This window comes from Chelonoidis abingdonii, chromosome 2 (assembly GCF_003597395.2).
Source record: "Chelonoidis abingdonii isolate Lonesome George chromosome 2, CheloAbing_2.0, whole genome shotgun sequence".
Lineage (NCBI taxonomy): Eukaryota > Metazoa > Chordata > Testudines > Testudinidae > Chelonoidis > Chelonoidis abingdonii.
In genome coordinates this window covers 224058492-224079853 of record NC_133770.1, presented here as the reverse complement: position 1 = coordinate 224079853, position 21362 = coordinate 224058492, and the positions used below count along the sequence as shown (strand labels likewise).

At 43.1% G+C, this 21362-nt stretch overlaps 1 protein-coding gene across 2 annotated transcripts in view; it reads right to left on the bottom strand.

Annotated features, from left to right (window-relative positions):
- ASXL3 (ASXL transcriptional regulator 3) overlaps nucleotides 1-21362 on the bottom strand; it is a 160256-nt gene that overhangs the window by 92716 nt on the left and 46178 nt on the right. For both annotated transcript variants that reach the window (XM_075062985.1, XM_032802735.2), the window contains exons 3-4: nucleotides 11370-11478; nucleotides 9921-10032 (exon numbers count right to left, since the gene is read on the bottom strand). In XM_075062985.1, the coding sequence (XP_074919086.1) occupies nucleotides 9921-10032; nucleotides 11370-11447 (190 nt within the window). In that variant the 5' untranslated portion in view covers nucleotides 11448-11478. The remainder of the gene's footprint in view (nucleotides 1-9920; nucleotides 10033-11369; nucleotides 11479-21362) is intronic.

Genomic DNA, 21362 nt, shown 5'->3' with positions numbered 1-21362 from the left:
GGATGCACGCCGTTACCCAGGATGAAATCCTCTGAGAAGAGACGGTTGGCCTTTCATCCGGTCCGCCACTGCAACAAAGAGTTGGGGTGTTTTGCGGAAGGGCCTCGTTCGGTCAATATAGAAGGCGAGCGCCCTACGGACATCGAGCGAATGCAACTGCTGCTGCCTACGAGATGTATGCAGTTTGGGGAAGAAGACCGGGAGGAATATGTTCTGGTTGAGATGAAAGGCCGAGACTACTTTAGGGAGGAACACTGGATGTGGACGTAACTGCACCTTGTCTTTGTGGAACACCATGTATGGTGGGTCCACCATCAGAGCCCAAAGCTCAGAGACTCTCCTAGCCAATATGATGGCTACAAGGAAGGCTGTTTTCCATGACAAATATAGGAGTGAACAGGTTGCCAATGGCTCAAATGGAGGGGACGTAAGTCTCGTCAGGACTAAATTGAGGTCCCAGGAAGGGGCGGGGCGTCGTACTAGGGGGTATAGACGCTCCAAGCCTTTGAGGAACCTCGAGACCATAGGGTGGGAGAAGACGGAGTGAGTACCTTCTCCAGGGAAAAGTAGAAAGTAGAAATAGCCGCCAAGTGCACTCGCAAAGATGAGATAGCAAGGCCTTGCTGTTTAAGGTACCAGAGGTAGTCCAAAATAGTGGGGATGGGAACCTCTGTAGGTCCGACACTCAGCGATTGACACCAGTATGAAAACCGCTTCCACTTGGCCAAGTAAGTAGACTGAGTGGAAGGTTTTCTGCTACCCAGGAGTACCTCTTGCACCGGGGCAGAGCAGCATAACTCCGATTGGGTTAACCATGCAGGAACTATGCCGTGAGATGGCGGGACTGCAGGTCTGGGTGGTGAAGCCTGCCATGGTCCTGCGTTATCAGATCCTGATGAAGGGGCAGGGGGATCGGGTTGGCTATCGAGTGGTCCAGCAACATGGTGTACCAGTGTTGCCGGGGCCATGCAGGGGCGATCAGGATCAGGCAAGCTCTGTCCCTGCGAAGCTTTAAGAGAACCCTGTGCACCAGTGGGAAGGGTGGAAAGGCATAAAGCAGGTGGTTCTTCCACGAGATTAGGAAGGCATCCAATATTGAGCCCGGGGTGAGACCTTGGAAGGAGCAGAACCTCTGACACTTCCTGTTGTTGCGGGAAGCGAAGAGGTCTATGTGGGGAAAGCCCCACTTCTGGAAGATGGAATGTAGAACGTCCGGGCGAAGCGACCACTCGTGAGACAGAAAAGATCTGCTGAGATGGTCTGCCAGGGTGTTCTGGATCCCCGAGAGGAACAATGCTACAAGGTCTATCGAGTGGGCTATGCAAAATTCCCACAGTTGGATCGCCTCCTGACAAAGGGGGGAGGATGGAGTCCCTCCCAGCTTGTTTATGTAGTGCATGGCCATTGTGTTGTCCATAAGCACTAAAACACAACACAGCAGATGTTGTTGGAACGTCTCGCACGCCAGGTGGACTGCTCTTAGCTCCCGGAAGTTTATGTGCAACGCTAGCTCTTGAGATGACCACAGGCCTTGCGTGCGACGATGGCCTATATGCGCCCCCCCAGCCGAGAGACGACGCGTCCGTCGTTAGGGATACCGAGGGCTGTCTCAGATGGAACGGCATTCCTGCACACACCAGGGAAAGCCACCAGTTGAGGGAGCCCAAGATGCTCTGAGGAATGGTGACCACCATGTCTATGGCATCTCTGCCTGGGTGGTAAACTGAGGCGAGCCAGGTTTGAAGGGGACGCAGGCGTAGTTTGGCGTGCTTGGTTACAAAAGTGCATGCGGCCATGTGACCGAGGAGGCTGAGGCAGGTGCGTGCCGAGGTCGTCGGGAAAGTTTGAAGGCTTTTTATAACCGAAATTAGTGCCTGAAACCGCGGCAGTGGCAGACAGGCTTTTGTGAGTTTGGAGTCTAGAATGGCCCCAATGAATTCTATTCTTTGAGTGGGCACTAGAGTAGACTTCTCTAGATTGATCATCAGGCCCAGCTGCTCGAATAGGTCCGTGATGATGGCAACATGCCTCGTGACTTGGGCCTCGGAGGTCCTGTGAATAAGCCAGTCGTCTAGGTAAGGGAAGATATGTATTCGCCGACAACGGAGGAAAGTGGCCACTACAGCCATGCACTTTGTAAACACATGCGGGGCGGCAGAGAGGCCAAACGGAAGGACCGCAAATTGAAAATGTCGGCAGTGCACCATAAACCGTAGGTACTGTCTGTGCAGGGGGTGTCATAGTATTCTCTCCTCAATCTGAACCTTAGAGTCCAAAAAATGAGGTACTAGCATGAAATCCTTTAAGCTTAATTACCAGCTTAGATCTGATATGCTGCCACCAATCAGGATTCTGAGTACCTGATAAACTCTGGTCTCCCCAAAACTTTCCCTGGGGACCCCCAAGACCCAGATTCCTTGAGTCTCACAACAAAGGGAAATAAACCATTTCCCTTCCCCCTCTTTACCTCCTCCCAGATCTTTCCTGCCTGGGTACACCAGGAGATTACCATGCTTCAACTCCTTGAAACACAACACAGAGAGATCAGGTTTCTCTCCCCCTTCTCCCCCTCACCCAGAGGCAATACAGATTCAAGCTCCGTGAATCTAACACAAAGAGGAAGTTTACCTTTCCCTCCCACCAAGTCCTTGGGGAATACAGACTCAATACCTTAGCATTAACAAGGAGTAAAAAATCAATTAGGTCTTTAAAAAAGAAAGTTTTTAATAAAAGACAAAAAGAGTAAAAATAATCTCTGTAAATTTAAGAGGAAATATTACAGGGTCTTTCAGCTTATAGAAAATGGATAAACAGCCTTATCCAGAAAAAATACAATTTAAAATATTTCCAGCAAACTACACATTTGCAAATACAGAAAAACAATTTAAAAGACTATACTGTCTTTCTACCTTTGTACTTACAAATTGGAAACAGAAGATTAGAGAGCCTGTAGATACGTGTGGTCACTCTCAGAGCCCAGAGAGATAACAGAACAAGAAAAAAGGACCCACACCCAAACTTCCCTCACCCAGATTTGAAAGTATCTTGTCTCCTGATTGGTCCTCTGGTCAGGTGTTGCAGGTCACTGTTTGTTAACCTTTTACAGGTGAAAGAGACATTAACCCTTAGCTATCTATTTATGACAGGGGGTAACTGGCGATGTGAAAATGTGTGTCCTTCATGTCGAGAGCAGCGTACCAGTCTCCGGGATCCAAGGATGGGATGATGGTCCCCAGGGATACCATGCGGAACTTCAACTTTTTCAAAAACATGTTGAGTCTGCACAGGTCCAGGACAGGTCGGAAACCTCCTTTTGCCTTGGGGATTAGGAAATATCGGGAGTAAAATCCCTTGCCCCTTAATTTTTCCGGTACCTCCTCTATAGCTCCAATGGAAAGAAGCGTACGAACCTCTTGCCAGAGGAATTGCTCGTGAGAAGGGTCCCTGAAGAGGGACAGGGAGGGAGGGTGAGAGGGAGGGGGTGAAATAAATTGGAGGTGATATCCAAATTCCACCATGCGTAGGACCCAACAATCCGAGGTTAATTGGGCCCATGCAGGGAGGAAGGAGGAAAGGCGGTTGGAAAACTGAAGAGGATCCTGGGGAAGGACTGGTGCTCTGCTCTGGGGCGCACCTTCAAAAGTTCGGTTTGGGTCCCGCTGATGGTTTGGCGGGACCGTTATTGTGGCCCCCTTGGGAACCCGACTGCCGTCTGCGGTTCCCGCGATGACGCCTTCTGCCAAAGTCTTGTCGTGGCCTGGGTAGGGGGTAAGGGTGCTGAGGCTGGCTACGGAAGGACCTTCGTTGGGTTTGCTGGGTATGCATCCCAAGAGAACACATAATCACATGATTATCCTTGACACTCTGGAGTCTAGGGTCCGTTTTCTGAGAGAAGGCCCTGGCCATCAAACGGGAGGTCCTGGATGGTGTGTTGCGGTTCAGGAGGTAGGCCTGATACTTGCAGCCACGAGATCCTCCTCATCGTGATTCCCGAGGCCACGGTTCTGGCCTCTGAATTGGCAGCGTCGAGTGAGGCCTGCAGGGAAGTCCGTGCCACTTTCTTCCCTTCCTCCAGAAGGGCCTGGAATTCCTGGCGGGAGTCCTGTGGGACCAGTTCAGTGAACTTACCCACCGACTGCCAGGTATTATAATTATATCTGCTTAGCAGGACCTCTTGGTTAGCCACCCTAAGCTGGAGGCTCTCGGAAGAGTAGATTTTACGTCCCAACAGGTCCATCCGTCTAGCCTCCCGCGATTTAGGGGCGGGGGCTTGCTGGCCATGGCGCTCTCGCTCATTCACAGGTTGAACTACCAGAGAGCATGGAGGAGGATGGGTATATAAGTATTCGTGCCCTTTAGAGGGTACCATGTACTTTCTTTCCACGCCTCTGGCCATGGGAGGGATAGACGCCGGAGATTGCCAAATGGTGTCCGCTTTGGCTTGGATAGAACGGATGAATGGCAAAGGCACACGAGTTGGCCCATCCGCCGACAGTATGTCTGTGACCAGGTCTTCAACCTCCCGGACCTCCTCCACCTGGAGATTGATATTTAAGGCGACTCGCCTCAGAAGGTCCTGGTAAGCTCGGAGGTCAATAGGGGGCGGGCCCAGTGAGGAAGTACCGGCTACTGCCTCGTCTGGTGACGAGGAGGACGACAGACCTGGTACAACTGGTTCATGTAGAGATTCCTGGTCAGGAGGTACATCAGGGTCCGGGAACACCTGAGGGTCCGGCGTCGGAGGAGATTCTTCTGTACCCGCTGGAGGGGGGCAGCTAACAGTGGCCTCTGGTGCGCAATGTTCTGACGGGGCGGAACGTGATGGTACCGTGGGTTCGCCTTGGGCCTGGTGATATGCCCAAGGCATCCAGAGGGACCACTGAGGAGGAGCTTGGTCCAGACCTTGAGCCTCATGGGGAACACGGCTGTGCGTCTCTGAATCCCCGCAGGCGGCGCTATCAGGTTGCGAAGACTCAGATGGGTGCTGCGATGGCCATGGTGGAAAAGAAACCACGTGAGGAGGAGCCCTGTGTCCAGGGTACGGTACTTCGTGCTGTACCGGAGAGTGGTACCAGGAGTCATACTGGTGCCGAGAAGGAGATCGGGACCTGTGACCGGTGCAGTGCCGGGAGGTCGACCGGGATCATGAAGCTCTATGATGAGAGCGACTGCGGCGTGAGCGCTGCCGGGAGCTGGACCAGTATCTGGAGTATCGGTCCAGTGAGTGGGATCTTGAGCGGTGCTGCGAGTACGACCGGTACTGAGAAGGAGATCGGTACCGGGACTGCGAGTGGCACCTAGATCGGGACCGGTGATGAGATCGAGAACGCTGGTGAGACCTCGATCTTGAATGCTGCCTGCCTGCGGCATCGATGGAGGATGGCCTGACCATGGCAGGCTTCCCTGTTGATTGAATAACCCGCACTGGCGGTGCCGGGGGTTGAGGCAGGGTGGGCTCCGTTAAGGCAATTAGTTCCCTCGCTGTCGAAAAAGTCTCTGGCGTAGTGGGAACGATAAAGCTCTACTGAGGCATGTGCTGGGAAGCTGTCATGCACCAGAATCGACGGCTCTTGCGCTGCCGGAATCAACGGTGCCGAGATTGCCGGTGCCGCGGCAGTTGCTGGTGCCGGGCGGCTCGGTTTAGGCTGCTGCTCAGACTGCAGTGCAGATAGTGGAGCCGCAGGAGCTTTGAGCTTTTTGGCACGCAGGGAGAGGGAGCGGTGCCGGGCTGGTTTCTGGGCCGGTGACGGCTGGTGCCGAGATGTCTTCACAGTGCCGGCGGTCTCCGGTGCCGACGAGGCACTTCTCCCTGGCGCGGACTGTGCGGCACCTGGTGCCGAAGGCGGAGGAGTGAGGGCTGCCTCCATTAGGAGCTGCTTAAGGCGAAAGTCCCGCTCCTTTTTTGTCCGCGGCTTAAACAACTTGCAGATTCGGCACTTGTCTGCAAGATGGGATTCCCCCAGGCTCTTGAGGCAAGAGTCGTGAGGGTCTCCCGTGGGCATCGGCTGGCAGCAAGCCAAACAGTTTGAAACCCGGTGAGCCAGGCATGGGCCTGGGCACCGGGTGAGGGGAAGGGGCTAATCCCCGACCCTCTGAACTATATACACTAACTACATTTAAGAAAAGGCATTAAAAGTATTAACTAGAACTATAAAAACTAAACTATATACATAATAAGTATTAGAACGAGTGAAATGCTAGGGAAGTGGAAATCAACTAAGCCGCGCTCCACTGTTCCAACGACCTACATGGGTGGTAAGAAGGAACTGAGGAGTGGACGGGTTGGCAGGGGTATATATTTGGTGCCATAGCGGCGTTACTCCAGGGGGCGCCCAGCCGACCCGGTAGGTGTTGCTAGGGTAAAAATCTTCCAACGAACGTGCACGCGGCGCACGCACACCTAATTGGAATGGATATGAGCAAGCACTCGAAGAAGAACTTGCTGTTACTGAATTTTTGCTAGACTTGTTAATCCCGGAAAAGAAATTTCTTTGCTTGGCAAATGCTGCTTTTTAAGTTGCTGAACTTTTTCCTCTCAGATTTTTCCGGTGAAAGCATCATATTTTTCACGGTGCATCATGTCATGGTGCCGACGCATGTTATACTCCTTGGAAACAGCAATCGTTTGCTGACAAATAAGGCACTGAATTTTATCTTTCACCTCTGTGAAAAAATATAAATTCTCCAATTTCCTTTGGAAAACATTCTTTTCTTCCATAAGTGTTCTTTTTTTTGATTAAGTCATTTCCAAGCGGTTTTAATAAATATATACAGTCAGTATTGCACCTCACTCAAAGGACAAAATACGCACTTAGCTAGATTTACTTCTGTTACCCCCCTCCCCCCCGCACTGGATTGCACCACCATTCCACTCCGGCTCCGCCTCTTCCAGGGGTGGCAGGTTTGTAGAAATTTTGGTGGTGCCCAGAACCTGCCCCCCCAAACTCCGCCCCCACCTGCTTAAGGTTCTGGACGGAGTTTAGGTAGGGGAGGGGATCTGTGGTGCAGGTTCTGGGATGGGGCAGGAGGTGGGGGTGCAAGAGGGGGTGAGGGATGCAGGCTCTGGGACCAAGTCTGGGGAAAGGAGGGGGTACAGGGTGAGGGCTGTGAGGCTGGGAATGAGGGGTTTGGGGCATTGGAAAGACTCGGGGCATTGGAGAGGCTCAGGACTAGGGCAGAAGGGCAGGGGCAGGGCAGCCTGCCCTGGCCCTAGTGAGAGAGGTACTAGGACCCTGCGGCAGCTGATGATGCCAGAAGCCAGCAGAGAGGAGAAGAGTCAGCATGAGCTGCAGGCTAGGGGCAGTGAGGGGGCAGCAAGTGGGGCAGGGGGGAGGTCCGTGGGGGTGGCAGGTGGGGCCAGAGGAGAGACCCGGACCCAAACATTGGGAAACAGTGTGCAGGGAGCTTAGCTGATACAGAAAATAACTCAGGGGAGGCGGGGTTAAGGGCAGTTTGGCGGTGACAGGAAGTAAGGGGGGGGTACGGGGAGCTTGGTGCTTGGCAGGCCTCAGGGAAGAGTTCTGCAGGCTGCATGTTTGAGACCCCTGCCCTAATTTATCAAGATCATTTTGAATTCTAATCCTGTCCTCCAAAGTGCTTGCAAATCCTCAGCTTACTATCATCTGCAAATTTTATAAGTACACTCTCCACTCCACTATTAATGAAAATACTGAACAGTATCAGATCCCACCCCCCACCCGGGACTCCACTATTAATGTCCTCCCACTTTGACAGAAAACCATTGATGACTATTCTGAGCATGTTTTTTCAACCAGTTATGCACCTACCTTTTAGTTATTTCACCTAGACCATATTTCCCTAGTTGGCTTATGAGAATGTCATATGGGACTGTGTCAAAAGACTCACTAAAATCAAGATATCACACCTACTGTTTGCGCCATCCACTAGATCAATAATCCTGTCAAAGAAGGAAATTAGATTGGTTTGGCACGATTTATTCTTGACAAATCCATGCTGGCTATTCCTTATAACCCTCTTATCCTCTATATGCTTACAAAGTGATTGTTTAATCATTTCTTCCACCATCTTTCCAGGTATTGAAGTTACACTGCCAGGTCTATAACTTCCTGGGTCCCCTTTGTTCCCCTTTTTAAAAGGTAAGTATTATATTTGCCCTCCTCTAGTCCTCTCAGACTTCACTGGTCCTCCATGACTTCTCAAAGATAAATGCTAACAGTTCCAAGACTGCTTCAATTAGATCCCTAAGCACCCAAGGATGAACGTCATCAGACCCTGCCCAACTTGAATACATCTAACTTATCCAAGTATTCTTTAACCTGTTCTTTCCCTATTTCAGCTAGCATTTCTTCCCTTTATTGTTAATAATAATTCTGTTGAGTATTGCTCATCATTATCCTTTTTAGTGAAGACTGAAACAAACTAGACATTAAACTTCACCCAGCTTCTTTCCTAGTACAAAGCAGAAATATTTATTCAATGCTTTTGCTTTCTTTGCATCATTATTGACAATTTTTCCATACCAACTTAGTAAGGGATTTATGACTTTCCTAGGATTTCATTTGCCCTTGAAGTACTTCTTAAAAGGCCTTCCTGCACTATGTGCCAGTTAAGGCTGCACACATTACATATCTACAATAAAAGTCTCTAAAGCAAGAAAATGAAAAGTTCAGCCATCTAACAGTACATGCCCTTTATAGCTCTACCCAGATTCACAATCTCATAATTCAACTCACAAATGCCTTCTATCTTAAGTATATACATGGCCCCATAAGCATGGTTTCTGGGCACCTCACAATCTTTAATATATTTATCCTCACAACATCCCTGCGAGGTAGATAAATATCATAATCCCCATTTTACAGATGAGGAACTGAGGCACAAAGAGACTGAGTGACTTGCCCAAGATCATACAGAGATTCTGTGGCAGACCAGGGACATGAACCCAGGACTCCTATATCCTAAGCTGGTGCCCAAACCACTGGAACATCCTTCCTCATTCTATCCTTCCTTATATTTATCTGAGTAATAGTATCCACAAAGATTATATAAATCCAATAATGGGTATTCATCCACTCTTACGCCTCAGAAAGATCCAAAAGGGTATGCTGCAAGTCCACTAGTGGGTCAGGCTTCAAGAGGGAAGGCAGAAGAGAGAAATGCTCAAAAAGGGCAATTTCAGTGGCATATAGCCATGAAAACTTCCAATATACTGTAAAGTATGCACAGTATAAACACTTTACTGGTTAATCTTCAAGAGCTATAGCATTCACCACTAATTGTCAGTAGTTGGTTTAGGGGTTTATATACGATTAAAATTTGAGGGAGTAGGTTCTCTCTTTATACGTATTTATTACCTCCTAAAAGTAAGATGTTTTATTTCTAAGGGTGGCATTTTAAAGTACCATTGTTCAGCGTATTGGTATTTAAGATTTAAGTCACACTGCCTCCACTGTGCTGGGCACCAAACAAGCCCAAAGTAAGATCCCTGCCCCAAAGACTTTATAAGCCTAAGACCTTGTCCTACACAAAGAACTGTGTTGGAGGAACCCTGTGCCCATGCAAAATCCCACTGAAGTTAATGAGGCTCCAGCCAGGTGTAGGACAGAGTCTACCTATACTCTACAAGATTGGGGCCTAAGAAGGCAAGCGATATACTAGAAGGAGAAGGGGGGAAATAGTACATAAAAAACAGGTCTACTCAGAACATTGTAAATACTCCATAGCTTCCCCATAACAACCTGTCTTTTAAAAACAAAAGGGCCACTTCTCTCACGTAGCCTTGACCCCTTTATAAGAACAAAATCGAGATGTTGTTTCTCAAAGTGTTTTAACTAATTGCAAAAACAACCACAGTTTATTTTGAAAACATGAATAATGAACCTAATTGGTATATATGCTTTCCATAGTAGCTCCTGTAAAGTGAAATTAAGAATACCTACCTCCATTTTCTTCTCCATTACTATTGTTTGTCTCAGCCATTTCAGTGCCATCTAACTCAGATTCACATCCTATATCCAATGTTCCATCTGCTGGGCATGTAGATTCTTCTTTCTGCAGTTAAAAAAAAATGGGTGGGGGGGGGGGAAGAGAGGAGAGAGAAAAGAAAAATAATGCAAGACCAGCCACAAAAAATGTTTATATTACTGTTAGGTTTACCCAAAGGTAAAACTATTGCAACACATTTGGGTGTCTACATTTCAAAAACTAATCTGCTTCCTGTATATGAGTTGCTTTATGGAAAGAAGTAAAACGTGATCTTTACAAGATAGCTCTTTTAGCTTTTGATTTTCCAGTTATCATGTAAAAAGTCACAATTTAGACTTTTGTAAGAAAAGTTATAAATCAAAATGCACTTCTTTTCACTTCTTGTGTTTGAACAGACTTGTTTGGCACTTAAAAATTCTAGTCATCTAGCTGAACGTCCTAAGTGCCGCAAGAGAAACACAAATCCTTTAATGTTTCTCTTTTGCCTCTGCCTGTTTCCTGAATTCAAATAGCTGCAGCAACCTGGAACTCACAAGCCATGGGAATGATTGCAAAGCTGATTTCGAGCCAGGGATCTCCTCAGATTTAAAACAAGACCAAACTAAACACTCTTCCATTAGCAAATGAGAAAATGATTATTCTGAAATCCATTCATTGTTAGAACTAAAAATACACTATTTTTTGGTTAAGGACCAGCATTATCCATACTGCTTTTATTGTTTCTAAACTGTGCACAATTATTTTTCTATCACAAATATCAAAGAATTTCCCCCAAAACTTTAATAGATTAAATCTAGTCTGTAGAACATGTAATTTCACATTATTGTTTTCTTGCCCCTACTTCACCCTCCTCCCCAGTATGAAGCCACTATAGTTTGATCATGGGGATCAGGGGCAAAAAAAAATGTTTTTAACCAGCACAACACAGAAGAACACAACACACAAGAAAAAACCCACAACTACAACCATCACCACCACTTAGTATCAAACCACTCAGGATTTTATCACTGTAATAATATTCCTGATTTAAAATAAGTTGCAACTTACAGCTATTTACACTGAACTTGCAAAAGTCTTCCACTGTTCAAAAAATTAAATATTAACACAATTACTTCATGAGAAAGTCAGTGATCTTCTTGAACTCGCTGCTTATAAAACAAAGGCCTTTCTGTTAACAACTCTACAGCATGGTTTTCTTACCATACGCCAAATTCAAGAACACGTATAACCCTAAAACATTCAGTGTTTACTTTCATTATAAGACATCTGAAAACAGTTAGAAAAAGACTTTCAGCTCATCTACTCCTCAGAGAATCTAATTTGTTTACCATTATATCTATTGAGACATACATAGCACTATTAATCCACTTTATGTACTTTCTATATGCAAAACTTCAACTTACTTTGAGAGCATAGAGTCCCGACTTCCCAGGGATTTTGAAGAATGTTCCATCACCTACACGAGTGTTAGTATGAAGCATTGCATTCAGACAAGCTAATGGAGAGGTTCCACTGAAAAATAAAATTGTGCAAAAATAAAGCAGTCTAAGATCGAGTGCCTCTTGTAAAACTATTCCCTCTTTTTTTTTTTTAAACCCATGCTTGCCTTGCCTTTTTTTTTTTTTTTTTTTTTAAATTCTCCCAACCTTGAAAACATCTACATTACAATAACAGGCCAGTTTCAAACTTAATCATATGCATCTGTCCCCTAGGCTTCAGGCAAAAAGTCTGTGAATTATAATTATGCTTTTCTTCATATAGCAACCAGCTCCACATTCTAAAGGAACCGAAGTCCAAATATTTATGTGAAATTACTTCAAAAACAACACCATGAAGCCTCATTTTCAAAATGTTACAGACTATGTGGCTGCTGCACATGAATGATCAAAACTGTACCAAGTTCAAGGGAAGCTGCATCCCATAGGATGAAAGGCAACAAAAGAATAATAATAAAGAGCCCAGGAAGAACATATTTAAACTTACAGGAGTTAAAGTTATTTAGGACAGTATTTTCCTAAAATGGCCAACCTAAGTTACTATAGAAACATACACACATATATTTTATGCTTTTAATGGAGCAATAATTGTATGCAATATCATATTGAAATGAACTTTAGAGTACCTTTTAAAAATGGTCAAATAAAATCAATACATTCACACTGTGTTTAATTTGGACAAATATCTTTATGTGATGTATACACAGGGCTAGATTTTACATGCAAGAGAAAAACAAAGCATGCATTTTTGCTCTGGCTAAATTCATATTATTCTGAAAAGTTAATTTGGGGAATAGTGGGGGCGCAGGCAGCACTCACAAATTTATCCTATTTCATATTAATGGAACAACTAAAATTAACTACAGCGTTTATAGGTGTACTGTCGTATCTATCTCCCCATACACATTCCTATACTTATTATTAGACTGAACTTTCAATTGTGTTTCTTCACATAGACTCCAATCTTGCAAACACACATGCTTAACTTTATCCACATAAACAGTCCCACTGATTTAAGAGTAACTAGTCATATGTGTAAAGTTATCATGATTGTTTGCAGGATTGAGGCTACACCAGCAAAATACTGAGCCTGGAACTTAAAGTCCATCAGAAACTAATGTGCTTCAGTTAGACAATACTAAAAGACTGCAGGAATTATGGTTCAGGAGTCCATTATACAATTTTTAATTATTCTAGTCCCTATTCAAAACTGTTTCTGGTAGATTTTATTGGTAGGAGCTAAATTCTGTCCTCTGATGTGCACACTGTTCCTAATGAGTTCAATGGTTGCATCTCAAAAGCAGAATTTGTCCATAATATATATACACCTCTACCCCGATATAATATGACCGGATATAACACAAATTCGGACATAACGCAGTGCTCGGGGGGGGGGGGGGCGCGAGGCTGCACACTCCGGCAGATCAAAGTAAGTTCGACATAATGCGGGTTTCACCTATAACATGGTACGATTTTTTGGCTCCCGAGGACAGTGTTATATCGGGGTAGAGGTGTACATTAATTTTCTGACAAGATGGATTATATGATCATTTATTTGTTGTTCCAGTAAAAGCTCATAAGTAGTTAGTTATAAGGTGTCTTCATATCAGAACAGCTATATAATATAATTTATTATAGGTTACCTAAAGTACCATATTACCACAATATCTACTTCTGTACTGACTTTCAGACAGTGTACATACTGCTTCTTCATTAAAAACCAATACTACAGCTAAAACTGCGGCTTATAGAGCTTCATGTCAGATATTAAATGGTAAAATTTAAAACATACAACATAACATTTTTAAAGCATTTGTTCTTTAAAAAAAATATTTTTCCTGCAAATAAAAAGAATCCCCCACGTGATTTTGAGCTGATATACTACTATGTGATCAGTCTAGGAATGTGAGTAAATTACAAGTACAGTTATTGTACTAGCTGTAAAGTAGAATATATTAAAATATCTTGTTACTGTCTGAAGATCAGTGAACACAGTTCAAATAAGACACATGCCTTTCTCTAGAAATGTTCTTATTGAATTACTGGTTCACACACAGTTACATATGGCATTTAACTGAGCAATGCAAGACCATTTTTCTCAAGTTACTTTTTTTAGCTGGTAACATATATAACTTGAAGCTACTGATAATTATGTCAGACACTTGGAGCTTCTATTTAGTGAAGCTGTCAAAAATGAAGACTATTTCAGCAGGACGCTGATAGGAAGATGCTAACTGCAAAGGCAGCTGAATTCTATGCATGGAATAACAAAATAGAGTTGTGTGTGTCTATATCATACTCAAGTTTGCACTTAGCATCTTTCTTCTAATTTCTGCTGCTGGTCCATCTAGAGAGATTTTGGTCATAACACTTGTGTTTAGGTATCTCATCATTAGGCAATTACAATACAAGATAAATTAAGTCAAAATATAGAACTCTCCCCCTATGGCCACTATTGTTCTCACAGCAGGTATCTTAATCTTCAATACTGGCCAACTGGTAAATGGACAATAGCAACAACTTTCCGAGTACAAAGAAATCCATATCAGCTACTGAGCAGTAAGTACATGTATCTGATGTGCTAACTTCAACAATCCCTATATTAGCTCCCCTCCTGTAGACCACCAAGAGAGGGAAGTGGAGATCAGACCAATTCTCTTTGTGTTGAAGTTGAACTGTATAATCCTCAGGAGACACTTGCCATCGTACTTCATCAGAAAGCACCAGGCTGCATCCTGAAAACCCAATGACCAACGATCCAATCATGCAGTGTGCCGTCAGCTGAGTGGCACTGAGTCACACTGAGTCTGAATATTACCCTTGTTTGCTAGGGATTCATGAAACATATAATGAGCACTCCAACCTTCCCTCCTTCTTGAAGGCCACACTCCTCTTTTCACAGGCTACTACTCTTTCGTCTTTGTGGTAGAGAGAGTCAAGGCTGCAGTTGCCCAAGAGTATCTTAAAAAGCTACACGGCAGTTTCTCCTTTCACTAGGTCTTTCCTAGGTATTTTGTGACTTCCCCTGCCACTATTTTATTCCTTGCACGTCAAACAGAAAATACCAAAAAACTTTGGGTAAAACTGTATCAGAATCAGTTCAATTTTGACCAAGTTGCACAACGTGCTTTGGTATTTATGACTCTAAAAGAGCCACGTGTTTTAAACCTACATATTGAAAAATGTTTGTTACTATAAATCAGCATATATGAAAATTATTTTACATTTTAAAATAGGATGACTAGACAGCAAATGTGAAATATCGAGATGTGGTGTGGGGGGGGGGGTAATTGGAGTCTATATAAGAAAAAGACCCAAAAACAGGGACTGTCCCTATAAAATCAGGACATCTAGTCACTCTATTTTAAAATTACATTTTATACTGTGTGGAAAACTATTTTGTTATTATGAAAAACATTCTTGAGTACTTTCATCTCTAACAGTACATGTCTTTAAGGTGGGTATTTCCTGTTACCACAAGAAAACTGATTACTCTCACACACAAAAAACAAGCACTTTTAGAAAATACTTTCAAAACTATAAAATATTTTAAAAGATACTTACTTCCTATAAAGGAAATAGGAAGGCACGAAGCAACCACATACAAAAGAAGAAGAAAAAGAATAATTGGTTAGTCTTCCAATACAAAAAAGGTGTTACGACTTTTTGATAATTTAAAAGATATTGTCAAGTAGTTTAGGATGCAAAATTTGTTGTTTTCTAAAACTGTTATGATTTAGAAGGACAAAAGTTCCTAAACATTGTGTGATATCTTCCTCCTAATATGCATACAAACTTCCTTTTATCAGGGCAACCTTCCCCTTTCTCCCCTCAAAAAGTATCCTGTATTTTATGCTTTTGAGCTGCCTCTGCAGGTTCTGCAGCAGGAGTTAACTAAATTAACTCTCGGCAAGCAGAGACGAAAGAAATCTGACTACTATGTTCAATTATCCTCTATAAAACATCTGGGAGAATTGAACAATTTTTGCCACAGAGAAAAGGACAAAAGTCAATACAAACAGGGTTTTGTTTTGTTTTTTTTAAGATTACTAAGCACAATGAAAAATATGTTTAAATAAATTAAAACCCCTTAAAAACCTAAAGTTGTAGCCTCCGTTTAATTTTAATCATCTTCGCTAGACAGACTGCCATGAGAAAGATGGTTTGCCAAAGTACATTGTTTTAAAAAAGGGAAATTAATTGATTAAATTCAATTTAAACAAGTACAACATAGCAGACAAACATTTCCCCACACTGTTCAGTCAATGTACCTCAATTGCAGAAGAAGGGAAGCCACCAGTAGCAACAAGAGGAGTTCAGCCATTACGTACATGCAGATTTTTGTTTAGGCCTCTTCATTAACATTAGTAACAAGGGTGTCACTTAGTTCCAAGTCTGATGACAATTTCTATAATGAGGACACCTGACTGCTGCAAATGGTACTAAAAATCACCAATTCATTTCACATGGGCAACCAAACAGCCAACAGACACTAACTACTTTTGACCACTACTGGAAACAAACCAAAAGTGAAAGCTCCATAACTCATTACTAATCCCTAGAGCTAACACACAGCCGTATCTTTAGTATTATTCAGATATGCTATAGAAGCAAGAGATTTACCCCACACTATAAATTAAACTAATATTTTTTCAATCTATATGGCAGCCAGAAATGCTGGAGAAAGCCTTGACTGAGCATGTTGTTTGCCCATGCACATTGGATCAGGCCCCATATGTATTGCTTTACAAAGGCCTGCTACAGGCAGTGGAAATGCTTTGAGTTCATGCAGCTTTGGATCAAGCCCTTCCTTACACAGTAGCAATCAGCATGAGGTTATTACCCCTCTCCTCTTCAAGAACTAGCTGACACAAAACAAAGTGAGCAAAACCATTTCAACTAGGAAAAATACACATGAACATACACACAGCTCTGATCCTGCAAACGTCTCCATCTAGTCAGACCACATGCCCTACAGGACCAGGGTGGGGACATTTTCTAGTTTTCAACTATAATTGCTTAGAGGTGCCCATTTCTAAGAACCACCCTCATTCAGTAGCTACACTTATGTACATTATTTACTTGAATATAATTTTACAGAATTCACTCCTAATCTAATGCAACTGATCAAGTAATTAAATGTAAAAGAAGTTACAACTTCACCAACATAAGGACTATTGATACTATACTAGATTAAATAATTTATAGTTCTCCTAAGGTTTTCAGGAGTTCTCTCCCCTGATCACCACCACCCATATAAGCAAATTGGTCATAATGTAAGATAGCGGTTCACTGAAGTGGACGCAGAGTATATTCTGTTACAGATTATTTAATATCTCACAGAGTATACACACTTTGGAAAGCAAGAACTGCAGACATGGATCTTTAACCTACAACGGGGCGGGCAAACTTTTTGGCCTGAGGGCTGCATCAGGTTTCATAAATTGTATGGAGGGCCAGTTAGAGGAGGGGGTCATGGCCCGGTCCCCATCTCCTATCTGTCCCCCCGCCCCTGCCCAGGACTCCTGCCCCATCCAATCCCCCCTGTTCCCTGATGGCCCCCCGGGCCCCTGCCCCATCCAACCACCCCTTTTCCCTGTCCCCTGACTGCCCACGGAACCCCCGCCCCTGACTACCCCCCACTGCCCTATCCAACTCCGGCTGCTTCCTGACTGCCCCTGGGGACCCCTGCCCCCATTCAACGTCCTGTTTCCAGCCCCAACCCTCATCCACACCCCAGTCCCCGACCACCACCCCAAACTCCCCAGCCCTCTATCCAACACTCCCTGCTCCCTTACCGTGCTGCCTGGAGCAATGGTGGCTGGCAGAGCTGGAGCCAGGCCATGACGACGACGCCACCAGCCTCAAGAGCTCAGAGCCTCACTGCCCAGAGCATTGTGCCGGCGGCAGAGCAAGCGAGCTGATGCTGTGGGGGAGAGGGGTCGGGGCTAGCTTCCCGGGCCAGGAGCTCGGGGGCCAGGTAGGACTGTCCCGTAGGCCGTAGTTTGCCCACCCCTGATCTACAATGTAACACTGTCTTCCTGAACAAAGAAAAACTTCTTATATGAAGGTAAAAGTACAACACAAAAGAAAGTTTATACTGAAGAATAAGATACTAACCATATTGTAGGTGGCTAAACTAGAAAAAAAATATATATATAATACAAATGTCACAACATATGCTGTACAGACAAATTATATTTACACCTTACATTCATTCACTTTTTTAAAACAGCTATGCTTGTTCTCTTTTAACTGACCTGTGCCCTTTTGTCAGACAGTGCTTAAAATACCACCCTGTATATTTCTAATATTCATAGGTTCTAAAGAATATGGTTATATCATTAGGAAACCCCTTTAAATAACATTCACTTATAGTAATAAGCATTCCTTGACTAGAAAGGAAATGAGAATAATATTTTACAAAACATGCTTTCACAGTAATTTGTTCTGCATTTGGGGGAAAGCAGAGAGGACAAAAAACCAAGAAGATGAGACACGCTCATACTGTAGGGAAAGAAAATACCAAAAGAAACCCACCACAGTAGCACATAACTTTAAAAAAGAGATCTACACAAAAATGAGAAAGCTGGTTAAATGGAAATTAAAAGGAACAGTCACAAGAGTGAAATGCCTGTAAGCTGCATGGAAACTATTTGAAAACACCATAACAGAAGCTCAAACTAAATGTATTCCCCAAATTTAAAAAAAAAAAAAAAAAGGAAAAAGATGATAAAAAATGCCACCATGGCTAAACAACAAAGTCAAAGAGACAGAGGCAAAAAGGCATCTTTTAAAAATTGGAAGTCAAATCCTACTGAGGAAAATAGACAGGAACACAATCTCTGTCAAGTCAAGTATAAAAATATAATGAGGCAGAACAAAAAAGAATTTGAAGAGCAACTAGCAAAAGACACACAAACTAACAACAAAAATTAAGTACATAATTAGCAGTAAGCCTGCCAAATAACCAGTGGAGACACTGCATGATCAAAGTGCTAAAGGAGCACTCAAAGAAGATAAGGATGTTGCATAGAAGCTAAATGAAGTTTTTCATCAATCTTCACTGCGGAGAACGTAAGGGCGATTCCAACACCTTATTCATTCATTTTAGGTGGCAAATCTGAGAGTTCTGAAGAAACTCAGATATGAAACTGTAGAACTACTAACTGTGATATGTAACCTATTGCTTAAATCAGCCTCAGAACGAAAATGACTGGAGCATAGCTAATATAACACTAATTTTTAAAAAGGCTGCAGAGGAAATTCTGGCTGGTAAGTCTAACTTCAGTACCAGGCATTCGGTTAAAACTATAGTGAAGAACGGAATTATCAGACACATAGATGAAGACAGTATGTTGGGGAAGAGTCAACACAGCTATTAGAATTCTGAGGGTGTCAACTAGCATGTGGACAAGAGTGATCCAGTTGATGTAGTGTACTTGTACTCTCAGAAAGCCTTTGACAAGGTCCCACACCAAAGGTTCTTCAGCCAACTAAGCAATTGTGGGACAGGAGGAAAGGTTCTCTCATGCATCAGTAACTGGTTACAAACAGGAAACAAAGGGTAGGAATAAATGGTCAGTTTTCACAATGGAGAGAGGTAAAAAGCAGGTTCCTCCAAGTATCTGTTCTGGGACCTGTGCTGTTCAATGTATTCATAAATAATCTGGAAAGGGGGTAGACAGTGAGGTGGGAAAATCTGCAGATGACACAAAATTACTCAAGATAGTTAAGTCCAAGGTTGACTGCAAAAAGTTATAAAGGGATCTAACTAAACTAGGTGACATGGCAACAAAATGGCAGATGAAATTCAATGTTGATAAATGCAATGCAATGTGCTTTGGAAAACTTAATCCCAACTATATATATAAAATGATGGGGTCTAAGTTAGCTGTTACCAGTCAAGACAGCCATCTTGCAGTCTTAATGGATAGTTCTCTGAAAACATCTGCTCAATGTGCAGCACCAGTCAAAAAAGCAAACAGAATATTAGGAGCCATTAGGAAAGGGATAGATAATGAGAAAGAACATATCATAATGCCACTTTGTAAATCCATGGTACACCACGCTTTAATACTGTGTACAGACCTGCTTCCCCATCTCAAAAAATATATATTAGAATTGGAAAAGTTACAGAAAGGGGACAAAAATGATTAGGAGTATGGAACAGCTTCTATATGGGGAGAGATTAAAAAGACAGGAACTGTTCATCTTAGAAAAGAGATGATTGGGGGGGGGATATGACAGAGGTCTATAATGGTCAGGAATGGTGTGCAGAAAGTGAATAGGGATATCTTATTTCCCTTTCACGTAACACAATCCAACAAAATTAATATGCAGCAGAACAAAAACAAATAAAAGGGAAGTACTCCTTCACACAATGCACAGTGAACCTGTGGAACTCACTAACAGGGGATATTGTGAAAGCCAAAAGTAAACTAGGTTCAGAAAAGGATTAGATCAATTCACAGAGGATAAGCTCATCAATGGCTACTAACCAAGACAGTCAAAGATGCAACCCCATGCTCTAGGTGCACCTAAGCCTCTGAATGCCAGAAGCTGGGACTGGACAACAGGGGATGGATCACTTGATAATAGCCCGTTCTGCTCATTTCCTCCAAAGCATCTGGCATTGGCCACTGTCGCAAGACAGGATACTGAAATAAATGGACTATTGGTCTGACTCAGTATGGCCAGTCTTATGTTCTTATTGTAAACCCATTTCCATTCTGAGTGATCTTTTCCAATGTGGTAGTTGCAGTACGCAGAATATAGAAATAATCTAATGCTAATAATGATGATAAATTTTAAAAATGCATGCTTACAATACTCAGGTGGAAACAAAAGTACTTTTTGAAATCCTCATCAAAAACTGTTTCAGAATAAAAATGGAAACTGAAGCAGGAAGAATTCAGCATGCGCTAAAATGGTTGCCAAAGACATTAGCTAAAAGTGTCCCCCCAAACATAGGATTTCCTCTCCATTCAGTATTACCTATGAGCAGGTATTTCACTACTTTGAGCAAGGCACACTTAAACCACTAAAAGAGTATGTAACTTTGTGATGGTCATTTTCTTCAATAAGCAAGTAAGTGTCATTTTTCTTCACTTTTTTCATTACAAAGTAGCCTATTAATAATTATAACTAATTGTATAACTACTTTTTTGTTTCTGCTCCAATGCTAGTGGTTGTCTTGAAGAAGAAAATTAGGGGAAGAGGAAACACATGGGCTCTTGCCATGGAGAACAAGCCAGGGAAGAAGAGGTGAAGGTCATAAAAGGAGATCCCCCCCCCCCCCCCAAAGCCAATAAACCTATTCTTTCTGCTTTAGAAATTATGGTTTAGATGCATATTATGTACTGAAAGTCTTATTTTCATATCATATTTCACAGCCACTCGTGATTTTTAAAGGTATTTGATTAGAAAATGAAAAAAATACTATTATGCTATAATTAGAAATGTACTAAACACAAGACAAACCGCCATAAAATGTGTGAACACAAAATGAATAGTTAGCTTCCAAATCTCTATCCTTTGGGTTGGGTGTCAATTGTATGTCATTCATTCTTCAACAAAAAATTAAGTTTGAAACTAAATGACTGTGTCAAACAAGACACATTTAGCACTAATTTAATCCCCTTCCTTCTCTAACATTTAATCCCACACTAGGGAACTACAGAAAGTTATCACTAATTCTGTTGTTTAACTTAGCCATCTTAAAATGGTTAGCCTCCCCCACAAAAACCTCTTTGGATTGTTTTGGGAAAATACAACACACTGACCTTTTCCTTTTCTAACTAGCTTTCTTCTTTGTGTGGTCAGAATTTGATTGGCTAGCCAAGTGGTAATTTACAAGGTAAAATGTCCTAAAGAAATACAATACTAAATGTGTTTTCC